General features: G+C 41.1%; 1 protein-coding gene across 1 annotated transcript in view; it reads left to right on the top strand.

Annotated features, from left to right (window-relative positions):
* DGKG (diacylglycerol kinase gamma) overlaps window positions 1–14030 on the top strand; it is a 164015-nt gene extending 149985 nt beyond the window's left edge. Inside the window, exons 23-24 of the mRNA XM_059920727.1 lie at window positions 594–654; window positions 9489–14030. Of these exons, the coding sequence (XP_059776710.1) occupies window positions 594–654; window positions 9489–9587 (160 nt within the window). The 3' untranslated portion in view covers window positions 9588–14030. The remainder of the gene's footprint in view (window positions 1–593; window positions 655–9488) is intronic.
* The last annotated feature ends 422 nt before the right edge of the window (window positions 14031–14452 follow it).

Genomic DNA, 14452 nt, shown 5'->3' with positions numbered 1-14452 from the left:
CATCTAATGTTGTTCAGGAGATAAAAGAGGGGATGCTTTAGGACTGGGGGGCAAGGCAAGACACACTCAGACCTGAGCTGTACCTCGTTTAAGTGGGAGACGTTACCTCACTGACATGATGCAACTGCTCACTCAACATTGAAACCAGACCTTTCCCCATTTCATAACCTTTTCCATTTCACAGTGGCGTTTTGGCACCATGGACAGGCCCTCTGGCTGATCATTTGACTAAGGGTCCACTCAGCTGTGGTGCTGCCATACTTGTTGGCCGCTGTTTCCCAGACTCCTGTGGACTTCACTGCTCACCCAGGGCCACGTTTCTCAAAGTAGGGTCTGGGGGTCAAAGCAACAGAATCATCCATAGTGCTTATTAAAACACAGACGCCTGGGCCTGGCCCACACCTGTCAAGTCAGGACCCCTGACGTGGGCTCAGAAATCTGTTTTCAGCAAGCCCCACCCCCCCCCAGGAGAGTCTTCAGAACCACTCCTAGGTGGGCAGGTCAGGTCTTCCCACTTCTATTTCCCTGGTGGGGGCAACCCTCATCCTCAGACTCCAAGAAGCTCACTGTGCTCTCTGTTCTCGGGGCTCCAGGACGAACAAGCTGCTGCCAATGCAAGTGGACGGAGAGCCCTGGATGCAGCCACCTTGCACGGTAAGTTTTGCCAACCTTTGAGATGAGGGTGAGAAGCTTTATTTTGGGCCCCTTTGGGGCACTGACTTAATATGAAACTCTGAATCTCAGAGTTACAGGAGCTTTGGGAGATCATCTAGTGCAGCTTCTCTTCCACTTTACTCATCCATCCATTCATTTACCTGCCAAGCTTTTATTGAATACGTGCTATGTGCCAGACACTGGGAGACACCAGTTCCAAAACCAAAGGAGACATAGACCCGTCTTCAAAGAGCTTATGGTTCTAGATGGTGAATTCTGAGGCTTCATCTACAGTATCCTTGAGAGCCTCAGCTTGAATCACTCAGTGGCAAGGAACTCACCACCCCAAAAAGAAGACTGTTCCACGGATGAACAAGCCTAATCACTAGAAAGTGCTTCTTTATATGGCAGCCAAATTTGCACACTTACCGCCAAACTTCCACCTAGTTGCTGTGACCACCGGGGCTCCTGGGGGAGAATTCGCACAGTGCACAGACACGCTGCACCCCAGGTGCACCTGCAGCCCCGAGGACCCACCTGAAAGCTCCCCTGAAAAGGTAACCACACGGGTTATCTATTTTGTTTATGGCATTTCTGTGACCCATATTACCCAGCACCTAGCACTGTGCCTGGTTTGTTTGTAATAGTTGCACAATAATATTAATATTTGTTTAACAATGAATAAAGGATTGAACAAACAAAATTCAAGGGAACAACCCCAGTCCCTGACTTACCATACCTTTGTTGGCAGTTTGTTCTCAGAAACCCAGCTAGAAACTCCATGGCAAAGAGAAACCACTGTCCTGGTGTTCAGGGCCCAGGATGCTCACTGGGATACTACATTAGTAACATCCTCAATACTATCGTAAGGATGCAAATCTCAAGACAGAAGTTGTGTTTCTGAGCTTCCTCACTCTAGTGGAGTATTCAGATACCTCGATAACCTGCTATTTGGAGCCCTTCAGAACATCAAGTTGTCTTCTAGAAAAGAGGTTTTCATAAGACAGTTACTAGGTTTGAATTGTAGGTTTATTTCTATAATTCTTTGTTCCATGTAACTTCTACAAATTGTAAAATTAGTCCCTAGAGACAGAGACTTTAGAAATGTCATCTTTTATAAAGATTATCAAAAGTAGAAGTTTTTCTGCAAAATCTTACCTCAATCTTTTGGTTTCTATGAAGTCTAAGAAAAGGATGAGAACACACTACAGCAAAACCTAATATTTTACCACCTTGTTAGAGTTGGGAAGGATGGAGGGAATTTGTACTACTTATAATTTTGATGGAGCTGAATTAAGAAACATCTATCCAAGCTCCTCCTGTCTCCTAAAAGAAAGAAAAAAAAAAAAGCTGGAAGAAAGCAAACCCTCGGCCACCTAGCTCAGTAGTATCTGGAAACTGGACTGCTTTCCTCCAGATCCAAGCACTGGTTTTAAAATAGCCAGATACTCCTCCTATCCTCACTCTCTCTCCATGCCACCTTTTAGAGATTACAACTCACTATGAAAAAAAAACTGTGACCCAATGATTTTTATGGTGTTCAGTCTGTGGAAGGTATGTTAGTCAGCTCAGGCTGCCCTAACAAAATACCACAGACTGGGTGGCTTAAATAACATAGTCTTTCATAGTTCTGGAGGCTGGAAGTCCAAGATGAAGGTGTCGGCAGGGTTGCTTTCTGGTGAGGCCTTTCTTCCTGACTTGCAGACAATGGCCTTCTCACCTTGTCCTCACATGGCCTTTTCACTGTGTGCATTCACTCCTGATGTCTCTTCCTATTATATGGACACCGGTCCTATTGGATTCGGGCCCCCACCCTTATGACTCCATTTAACCTTAATTACCTCCTTAAAGGCCATATCTCCAAATGCCCTCACATTGAAGGTTAGGGCTTCAACATATGAATTTTGGGGCATGGAGGTGGGAACACAATTCAGTCCACAGCAGAAGGTAACAGAAAGTCATTCTTACACTTGAAAGAGTTAAAACAAAAGCACCCTTTTTGAATCATTTTCCTGAAGGTACATACTATGAAGTGATTCCGAATTGAAGGCTTAATGATGGGACAGCACAGCAACAAAAGAACTTTTGGTAAAAATTAAAACCAGTTAAATTAGAATAAAGTAAAAAAAAAAACTGTTAAATATGGTTATGCAACTGAATGCAAATGGCAAAAATCATTCTTTGAAAGAGACGATATATAATATAAACATTCATAACTTGGACCCCAAACCTAAAGTTATGTTCACCAAGGCTGAAAGCATGTGGGAGACATTGTTGAAAGAATAGTAAAAATGTTAAATTTTTCACTGTCTCTCTTCACTTTGATAATTACACGATGTAAATCTGAAGAAAACTTTAATAACTAGATAATTACTAGTGACACTAAAAACAGGGCACACACCTTTCGAATCTGGGAGAATTTAAAGTTAATGAACCCTGTCAGTGTAGCACAAGACAGAAAGTGAATAACAAGCAAACATTTAAAATTTTTTTGATTAAGATAAAAGAGGTTAAGGCTAAATATATCAATAATGACAAAAAAATATAAATGTGCTAAAGTTCCCTATTAAAAGTGTAAGACTCTCATATTGGGTTAAAAATTAAAATCCAATGATATACTTCTTATAAAGAGATACATCTAAAACAGAAAGACATGTATATATATCTTTTTATCTTATCCTTAACAAACATAGAGAAATTAAAAGTAAGAAGTGATAATTTGGGGCAAACTAACCTTCTAACAATGCCAAAAGCATAAAGTGGAATAAAAATGTCACTTTTTATTTAATAAAAAGTACTCTCAATTTTGAGATATAATGGTCATAAAATTTTAGTTGTTTAATAACAGAATCAAAATATATACTGTGAAAATCAGTATAGATGTATATTCTGAGAAAAATACATATATAAAAAATTGACAGAAAGACAGGTATTGAGAGGCTTTAAAATATTTGTTTCTGTCTTTGAGGTCAAGCTGTAAAAAAAGTAAATGACATAAAACTTGGATTTTAAAAAAACAAGCTCATAGGTACGGAGAACAGATTGGTGGTTGTCAGAGGTGGGGGTAGGGGGAGCAGGGTGGGTGAGATGGGTGAAGGGGGTAAAAAGGTACAAACTTCCAATTATAAAATAAGTTAAGTCCTGGGATGTGATATACAGCAGAGTGACTATAGTTAATAACACTGTATTGTATATTTGAAAGCTGCTAAGTGAGTAACTCTTAAAAGTTCCCATCACAAGAAAACATTTTGTAACTATGGTAACAGATGTTAACTAGACTTATTGTGGTGATCATTTCACAATATATACAAATATCAAATCATTAAGTTGTACACCTGAAACTAATATAATGTCATATGTCAATTATACCTCAATTTAAAAATTAAACTTGGATGAAATAACTATGCCTTAAATAATTAAATATCTCATTTCTTCAAGGATTCATAGGATATTTACTAAAATAGATCATAAACTAGTTCACAAAGAAAACATATATATAAAATCCAGAAGCAGAAATTATAAAGGTTGTTTTATGTGACCACAAAGCAATAAAACTAGAAATTAATAATAGAAGATTAAATGAATAAATAAAATCCAGTCACTCAGAGATTTTTAAATTCTCCTAAAGACTAATAGATTTAAGAGGCGATCAAAGCTAACATTATTGACTATTTAAAAAATAATAAAAATGAGAAGGCTCGCATTCAAACCTTATAGAATATAGCCTAAACTGTATTTGGAAGTAAATTCAGAGTCTCATATACTTCCATCATTTGAAAAGGAAAAAAATGTAATGAATAATCCCCAAATTAAAAGAATAATAAAACAAACTTAGGAGAAGCAGAAGGAAGAAAATAAAGATAAAATTAGAAATTAAACAATTAAAAAACAGGAAAATCTAGAACTAGTTCTTTAAACATGTCAAATGTTTGAAAACCTAATTTTAAAAAGAGAAAAAGAAAAACAGAGATTAGAGATATTAAAATATTTAATACGTATGTAATATAAATATAAATATGGTAATGGTTTTATTTAATAAGATATTATATGACATATATATAGTTTTATCTTGATTCTAATAAACTTGAACATCTTATAAAAATTCTAGGCAACCTTAATGAAATGAAAAATGTTTTCAAAGAATTACATCCACAATGATCTTAAAACAGATGATCTTACTGGTGAGTTCTTCCATATTATTAGGGAATAAATATTTATGTAAACTGTTCCATAGAACAAAGGTAGAAAGCTACCCAATCCATTTGATAAAATTAAGACAGCTACAAAAACCTAACAAAAACTATGCTTAAAAATAGAAAACTACAGACCAATCTCAAATATGAACATGATACAAAAATTATAGTTAAAGTATTGGCAGATAGAATTGAACAATATATTAAAAGAATCATTCACTCCTCAAGAAGGATATATCAAAGGAATGCAAGGATGTCTTCTTATATAAGTTTGGATAGAAAAATCACATGATAATATGAATAGATGACCCCAAAATATTCAATTACATTCAACATTTCTGAGTTTTAAAGATGAAAACTCAGACCAGAAGGGCACTTCCTCAAAAGAACAAAACAGGAAAAAAATCTCCTTTTTTTTTGGCCGTGCTACGCAGCATGCAGGATCTCAGTTCCCTGACCAAGGATCAAAACCGTGCCCCCTGCAGTGGAAGCATGGAGTCCCAACCACCAGACCACCAGGGAAGTCCCGAAAAATATCTATCTTAAACCAATGAATAATATTTTATGTAACACACTAGCGGAATTCTCATTAAAATCATGGGTAAGACATGTGTGCTAATGTTATTTGGAAGTTCTAACCAATGCAAAACACATGAAGCAGAAAAGAAATATAACTATTTGGAAAAGAATCAAAACTGTCATTATTTGCAGATAATATAGTTATGTATATAGAAAGCTAATAAAATCAACTGAAAACCTCATAGGTTAAATTATTTCAATGAAGCTGTACAGAAAGATAGACAAAAGTTAATAGCTTTTGTACATACCAGCAATAACCAATCAGAGGAATATAATAGAAAAAAGTTTAAGTATTATAATGGCAACAGACAAAAACAAAATACCAAACTGAATTGTGAAAAATAGATGAAGAAGATTTCAAGGCTTAAGTAATATTTTTTAAAAGATTTGAATTTAGAAACATCCTATGTTTCTAAATAGGGACCCCCAGAAAAAATTCTAATGCAGTTTTTTTTACTTGACAAAACAATGCAATAGCTAAGGCATTTTATAAAAGAGCTGTGAAGAAGGACTTCCCACAAGATATTAAAATAGTTATAAAGCCACAGCAATTGACGCAATATTGGATAGATAATAGTACAGAAGAGAGCCCTAAGAAACCCTAGTATACATAAAAACTAATGAAGGAGAGAAGAAAGATCATAAACTAATTTGAAAGTAATGGACTGTTTAACATATGGTATCCAAGAAATTGCCTGTTTGGGAAAGTGCCATTATACAGTCGGCCCTCCACATCCATGGGCTTCGCATCCTTGGGTTCAACCAACCTTGAATAGAAAATATTCAGGAAAAAAAATTCCAGAAAGTTCCAAAAAGCAAAACTAGAATTTGCTGTGTGCTGGCAACTATTTACATAGCATTTACATTATACTTACAACTATTTACATAGCGTTTACGCTGCATTAGGTATTATAAGTAATCTAGAAATGATTAAAGTATACGGGATGTGCATAGGTTATATGCAAATACTATACCATCTTACACAAGAGACTTGTATAGAACCAGCATCCATGGATTTTGGTATCACCAGGGATCCTGGAACCAATTCCCTATGGATACCAAGGGATAACTGTATAGTAACCTCTCACCTCAAAGTATACTCCAAAAAAAACCCAAAAAATCTCCAATTCCATTAAAGAATTAAATGTTACTTACCTAGGGAAGGGGAAAATGGGTGACTATTATTACACTATGAGCAAGGACTTTCTAAGGAAAATGTGACATGTTTAACTGTTAACAAATTTTCTCTGTAATAAAACAGAAAACTAAGAGCATGGGGCTGCTGTCCCTAGTGCTTGCCAGATGTTATAAATGTGATGAAGGGTTTTTAAGACAATCATACAGACTTAAGTTAATTGCCTGACCAGCAAAGTTTGGGTTCTAACTACAGAAATGTGGGACGCTCTCTTTCCATCAGGGGTTGAAAAGGCAGATTTAACCACGTCCAACTACCTCCTAAAATGGGATCTTACCTATTTAACCCACTAGCCCCTCCTAATTTGGGGATGAGGGGGTAAGATACTGACATTTCTTTGACTCGAGATGAGGACATGATCTCATACTTCTTGCCCCCAGTGTATGTACATACAGTGAACTCCCAGTTATCTGTAGAAGTAGAATCCACAAACCACATCAAAACCTCACGTTACCCAGCATCTCCAAACTCCTGCCCCATCAAAACCTTTGTCAAAACTGCTGAAAACCCAAATGAAAGGGATTTGAGTTTCACCTCCTCCCCTTTGCCCTGGAGGTGCTAACAAGCAAATAAACTGGTCAGCTAGAGGGAGAAAAAGGAGAAGCAAGGATCTTCCACGGTCTAAAAAAATGGGCTCCATCAGTGGGAAATGTAAGCGGTGCCACAGCTGCCACTCTCTGTCCCAAGCACGGCCCGCTCCACTGCCAGAACATTCCCCCATTCTTCTTGGCTGTGCTAACTAGTCAGTACTTCCATAGCAGGTACAGGCTCTGCGCTGGCTCAGGGAATACCAAGGTGAATAAGATAAATGTCTTCTTCCCCTCGGGGCTCCTGTGCTCCGGAGTGGGACAAGGCTTACCACAGGCAATGTGCCACAAATCACTACCATCAGATGGGGCTAAATTGCACACCACAGATAAGTGCCTCACTTCCCTGAATTCTGAGATAAAGGCAATGCCCATAATAAGGCACATAACACAAAACGGTACTTGTGTCGTCGGTGTGCTCCCCTGGTGACTACCACAAAACAGAGAGACTTACTCCCCTCCTAGATTTCCAGGCTGATGGAAACCAACCTAACAGTCGTTTTCAGCTTCCTTCCCCCAGGTTATGTTCATTCCCCACCATGACTTTTGGCCCCATCTTTTTCTTTCTATATCCTGGGGCCTTATAAATTTAAACCTGGCTTGCAGTAGAACCCTCTTAGCCAGACTCTTCCCAGCTCCAGCTCATCTTGACAACAGCTATTGAATAATTCCCTTCAAACTCTTTTCTTCATGTTATCCTCCAGCTTAAAAAGTTATCATGGTTCCCCACTACCTCATATTAAGCCCAACCTCTGCTGCCTCCTTCCCTTTAAAGCCCGATACCAACTGGCCCACCTGTATCCCTGACCTCATTTCTCATCCTTTGGTCCACACTCAACCAGCTGGTATGTAGCTCCTCAACCTAGTGCCTTCCCTTTCTCTTTCACCAACATATTTTCTTCCCTTCCTTTCAGATCTTAAAATTCTTCCTCAATTGCTCCATTCAGGTTCTTCTCATTCCTTACCTAACTTCTTTTTGACACCACTTGGCTTATCCTACATTTAAGCTTGTTAATGGGTCTCTCTCCTCAAGAGTTCTTCTGTTGTTCTCTAGGGTCACACTGTCATTTCAGTAGGTGGTAAAACTCATGAGAACAGGTTCATAGATTGTGTTTCTTTTGACAAGCATCTTTCTTCTCCTCCAGTGTGAGATAAATTATTTAACTGGTGCATTCCATTTTATGGTGCATTCCATTTTACAGTTTACATTGGGCTTTTATTGACAGATTGTCATTTGATCTTCACAACAACTTTGTGAGAAAAATAGAATAAATGCTACTATCCTCATTTTACGGTTCCGCAAGCACTGCTTCTGAAGGCTAAATGATTTGTCCAAAGGTTCACAGCAAAGAAGGGAGAGTCCTAGGACCCAAACCCAGGTCTTTGAATCCTAAGTGCCTCTTGTTCCCACATCATCTTCCTACTTGATAAATGTTGCTGGACTGACAATGCAAGTTATCAACGCATCAGTGTCACCAGGCCACATTCAAATAGGGAGTAAGCATTTTGAAGCCATACCCTGAGGGTAGGGTTGGGAAGAAAGACCAAAAATTGAGAATTCACCAGTGTCTTTTACTTCCAATTGACTTAAAGTTTGCAGGAGAAGGCACTCATTAAACCTAAAATTCAAACAAAAATAAAAGCTTTTAAAAGAAACTTGGGTCTCCCCTAGAAGACTAAGAAAAGAGGAAAGGCCTAAGAGACTCCCTTGGAAACTTTCCACCTGAGTAGCGCTTGGATCAGAGGTCAGACTGAAGCCCCTAGGTCAGTTTGGAGTTACTGGTTGACATCTCTGCACTGCCCGGGCAGGAATGGCCAGGAGCAGTGGAGGCGGGGAATCCAAAGAACTAGGCTCTAGCTGTTCCGGCCCTCTCTGTGTGACCTTAGGCTAATCCAAGGCTCAAGAGAGCCTTGAGATCTCCATTCCTTTATCTATCCTGCAGAGGGGTTGAATGAGATGGTCCCTGAGGTCTCCTCCGGCTGTGACATTCTGAGGGACTATGAATAGCAAGAACATGAGACAGGTGTGAGCTGATCGCCACGTGGGAAGCTCACACCTGTCTCTCCCCAGCGTTTCCGCCCCTTGCTTCCAGCAGTGCCAAACGCCAGGCCCAGTCAGGGTCCAGTTGCCAATTTTGAAGCTGTTCAAGGACAGTCGTCCTTCTGCACGGGGCTCCTTCCAGCCCGAAGCTGGCCTCCCTTCCTCTCTCTGCAGCTCACTCTCCCATAGGCTCCCAGGATTTGCAGGCCACTAATTCATTTCTGCCTCTTTGCTTTTAGATTAAAATTACTCACAAGAACCAAGCGCCTATGATGATGGGGCCCCCCCAGAAGAGCAGCTTCTTTTCTCTGAGGAGGAAGAGCCGTTCAAAAGACTAGACACTATGCCCAATGCCAGTTCAACCAAGAGAGAAGACAAGAAACTGAAGCACACACACACACATACACACCACACACACACACACACACACACACACACACACACACACACACTCTTCTCCAACCAGTGGAAGCCAAGCCACCCTTCAGGAAGAAGGCTTCACCCTGACATCCATTCTATTTCAACCATGGACACACTCCAACAGAACCAGTGCCAGCAGGACATTGTGAATGGACTTAGGGCCCTCCAGGGTGCAGCTGGCTCATGCAGCAACCTCCACTTTCCCAGAAGACCTTGAGCGGGACTTTCTGAGACTGAAGGAGAAACCCCCCCTTTCTTTCCACCAGCCCTGCAAGTTTCTTCGCCGCTCGCAAGGAGCAAGCTGCAGGTTTCCTGTCTAACGGGAGATCGGATGTGGCCAAGGGAAAGAGCCTGCGTTCCAGGGGACGCTCACAAAGGTCCCTCTGTGAGGAGACAAAAACACCTCCGACTCTCAGATCGCAGCCCTTGGCAGGACTCAGCATACGCACGCTGGTTTCTCGGTTGTCCTTCGAGTGACAGCTTCTCCCGGAACTTGCTGAGGAGGCAGAAATGCTGTGGAAAGCTGTGTTTCCCTTCTTGGTTCTGCGCACTCTCAGTGGGCACTGGTGATTTTCCTGAAGCCTTCTGGTGGCTGTGTGTTTGTTTAGAGCCGGCTCCAAGAGCCCCCAGAGCTGCCTACATAGCACACCTTAGATGTGGTATTTATTTTCTTAGTTCTGTGAACACCTGGGAGGGAAAGCAGAGAAACTGAGATTTATTTTTCAAATTGGTGTCATAATATTGTGTAAAAAGGGAAGAAAAAAAAAAAAAAAAACCACCCCCAGCTTCTTTCTTTTTCAAGCCACAGCGTGTTTCCTGTTTGAGTTCCAAGCCCTGGTGGCAGACTATTCCTGAAGGCAAAGAAGATGGGAGGGAAGGGCCTTTTGCTGAGACCAGGAGACAAGGCGTCAGGCAGTTCCCTCCTGCCTCTGCAACGACCACTCCCCGAGCACGACCTGGAGGCCCTACTGAAGGTCTTAGGTGTGTGTACATATATGTAGCATATATATATTTATATATACAAATATTTATTTACTGGTGGATTTTTCTGGATTGAAAAAAATATGCAGTACAAGAACAGAAAGTGGGAAAGAAAAAGAAGGCTCTGACTCCCTGTTTCTGCCATTTCATTGTCAAGGCACATTGCCCCGTGGTGATCATGAGATTTAAGGGAAATTAAAGTATCTCCTTATCATAAAGAGACTGAGAATTTCTATTCTATATCCTCAAAACAACATGAAAGCTATGCTGGGCAGGATTTACTCTCCCATTTGTCAGATAAGGAAACTGAGTCTCGGAAAAGTTAAGAGACTTGTCCATGGTATCTTGGCTAATGTGGTTTGGGACTAGGTACCACTAAGAAGATATGTAATAGAGAAAAGAACCTACACATCTTGGAAAAGGGTCATTTCTGGTCACTGAGAAACGATTCCATTTGGATCCAGGTTGCCAGGGAGGAATGAACGTGTGGCACATGTGTGGACGGGACAAGCCCACATGAGAGAATGAGGCCTCCCAATACTTCCCAGAGACTCTCTCTGGTCTGCCCTGGTGAGAAGTTGGTCCAGGGTTGAAGGCAGTGGACAGATCTTCAAATTAAACTCTCCACATGTCATCTCATCATGGTCGTCATAGTCTCTTAACCTAGAAACACCTCTGGCTGCCCGGATGACCTCAGTGGAGAGGCACAAGGAGGACAGAGGCACCTCAGCAAGGAGCTGCCAGCCAGTGCCCAGAGGGGCCTCAGCAGAGTTCACTGGGCTTCATTCAGCTGGCAACAGCATCACCGCCTTCCCCGAGGGCAAGTCTGTGGAGAGCTTTGTTGGTAGAAAGAAACATTCACCTCGGCACCTTTGGTCCTTCAGCCTCCATCACCTCTGAGATTTCTGAAAAGGAAACCTGGACCCACTCGACGTCACTCCACTGAGCTCCCTCTAATCTCCTAACACTGGGTCGGGAACTTTGCACAAGGAAGGGAAAATTAAGATTGTGTGTACAAACTGATCCTAACTCTGAAAGAAGCAGTCATCTAGGACCGTCTAAGACAGAGATCTAGAGCCATCCTGTTCAACCTAACAGTTCAGAACACTGGGCAGGGGGAAAGCAGGCCACCTGAAGAATGTCCTGAATGATGGGCTCCTTGGGGATGGGACTAACAAGCTCAGAATGACAACAGGTACTATCTTGGAAGCCACTTGATTCTGAAATGAAGGCAGGTTCAATTTGGGGGTCACTGATTCTAAGACATTTGCAGAAATTCTTGCATGTGTTTCAGCCTCAACCCCCCAAGATTGAGGCTGTTGAGACATGGTACTATCAACAGGTGAAAGTGATTCTTAGAGACTCACAAGTCAGAGACTGGCCCCTGCCTGCCCACTGTGGTGCACAGGACTGGCAGTGTTGCTTGAGAGACATGTCCCATGTCCTCCTTAAAGCCACAAAGTATAGCAAACATCGGTGGAATTGTACTTTCAATTTTGTAACCTCAGTAAGTCTGGTGGTGTTGTTTAATCTGACTTTGCAACTCATCCCTTAACTACTGGGACTGTGGTTTCTCACGGTGGAGTACCTCATCATAATGCTCCTCACAGCAACCCCTGACGTTGACAGAGAAGATATTATTAGCCCCATCTAAATAATGAGGAAAACAAGGCTTACTATAATTTAGTGACTTCTCAAAGTTAGGCAGTCAGGGGAGAATCCTCCCTTATTCCTCATCCCATTCTGATTCTGGCCATGCCCCAGACATGTTCTCACCTGCCCCCACAGTTCTACCCCTCTAGCAGTAAAAAGAATGAAACAGGAAGTCTTCAATACATTATGTTGTCCCTGGACTAATGGGCTAGGCGTTGCATCTCATTATGACTTGGTCTTTGTAGGTTTCCTCCAGTGAGTTGAGAATGGAGACAGACTTAGTAGAATGATTATATTTCAGGTCAGAGACCAGCTCCTCTCAAGAGAGTTCTTTCCACAGATGGAAAAGATATGTTAAAATTGCCAAATAAATTAGGAAATACTTGGCAGAATCTGGAAGAACCTCCAGACTGGCGTTACATAACATGCATATACATTATACATATGGACATTATATAAGGTGACATAGTACTTAATGTGCTGTATATATTATGTAAATTACATATTTGTGAGTAATCATGATAAATATAGAGACCCACTAATCACTTTTTTACACATACCCAGTGACAGATTAGGAAGTTACTTTGCCAGAGAGTCTTAAAACTTACTCTCTCCTGCTGCTTTGGTTCCAACTCCTGCCAAAAATAATTGCATCAACTTTTCCCATCTCTAGCCCCCTCTCCTCTTAGCCAAAACCCTCAGTCCTAGCTAGGCTGTACCTTCCGTGGAACACTACCATGATTGAGATCCATAAAAATAGATTCTGGGGATGGGAAGGATCTAGACTCCCAGATTCCCTGTGTCACCGACCTACACCCCAAGGCTCCCAGGCAGATGGATGTCTAATGCTGATATTAAAGGGAGAGAGAAGGGGAGAGAGGAAGAGTCTACCAACCCTCCAAGGAAGGAAACTTCAGTGTTCCTTGGCCACCAGTCCCAGGATCTGACCATAATCAATCAGGAAGTTATTTCAAAAGTCTAGTTTAAGTTTCTGCAGCATATCTGAAACCATAATTTCCTAAAATGTGTTTCACACAATACTAGTATCCATAAATTGCTCCATGAACAAAAGAGTTCTGTGGTCAAGTACTAGATCCCCTTCTAGAAGAAATGGTGGGCTTTGATTTGTCTCTTGACGTCCACAGATTAGAAACACTGCCTTAAGCCCACCATTTCTTCTTTTTGTTCTCCGTGGAGATGGGAACATGGAAGTAACCATCCTCTGCAATAATATTCCATAAAGTACTTTTCTAGGACAAGGAACTTCTCTTCTTAAGACACTCTTTCTAGTTTCTTCTGTGATTGTTTAACTACTTTTATTGTTCCCCTCTACGTGTCTTCAAGCAAGAATCAAGGATCTGGCCTCTTTGCTTCCTGAGTAGAGAAGGGATTGGGGGAAAATTAAGGGGAAAACAGGATAGCTGCCAGGGGTCAGATTTCATCTGTGTAGACCTAGAGGACAGAACCAGGTCTAAAGAACACAGTTGTGGAAAGGATCGATGTTTATTCAATTTAATGACCGCTCTTGGAGCTAGCTGGCCGAATATGGAAAGAGCTGACTTGTGAGGGAATGAACAGCCACCTGCTCTTATAGGAAGAGCCTTGACCTAGTTGAGGAGGAACAAGCGGTGATTGATCTACCTTGTTTAAAAGCTGTTGAAACTATTTTTGTAGGCATCAGTGTTAAATCAATAGGTCTAGTACTTCCTTTTGAGCAGCAAACCTCAGTGTCCATTGTTTTCTGAAAGAGTGAAAGATGACTCCCAGAGAGATTTCTGGATCAGAAAATAATATTCATAAAGTACTTTTCTAAAGTACTTTTCTCCTTGTTCTAGAAAAGTACTTTCTGGTCTAACTGGTACTGACCAGTTAGACCACACTTGTACATGGCGGGATTGACCAGAATCATTGGCGCCCTCAAGGGCAGCTAGTGGTGGTGGTGATCTTTCCTTGGCAGCTCTGAAAGTTAAAGGAATGAGTTACAGTGTTAAGCCCAAAAGAGATTTTGCATTTCTGTTGGTGTTCATATTAGCAGTTTGGAACTGTTCTCCTAGTCACGAGTACCAGACCTGCATCCGACTTGCAATAAATAGCAAGGAAAAAGAAACTATCCTACACCTCAAATATCAGTCAAGTTTTGCATAAAACA

Source organism: Balaenoptera ricei, chromosome 4 (genome assembly GCF_028023285.1).
Source record: "Balaenoptera ricei isolate mBalRic1 chromosome 4, mBalRic1.hap2, whole genome shotgun sequence".
NCBI classification, from domain to species: Eukaryota; Metazoa; Chordata; class Mammalia; order Artiodactyla; family Balaenopteridae; genus Balaenoptera; species Balaenoptera ricei.
The sequence above is the reverse complement of the archived record's forward strand: the minus strand, read 5'-3'. Positions and strand labels throughout refer to the sequence as shown.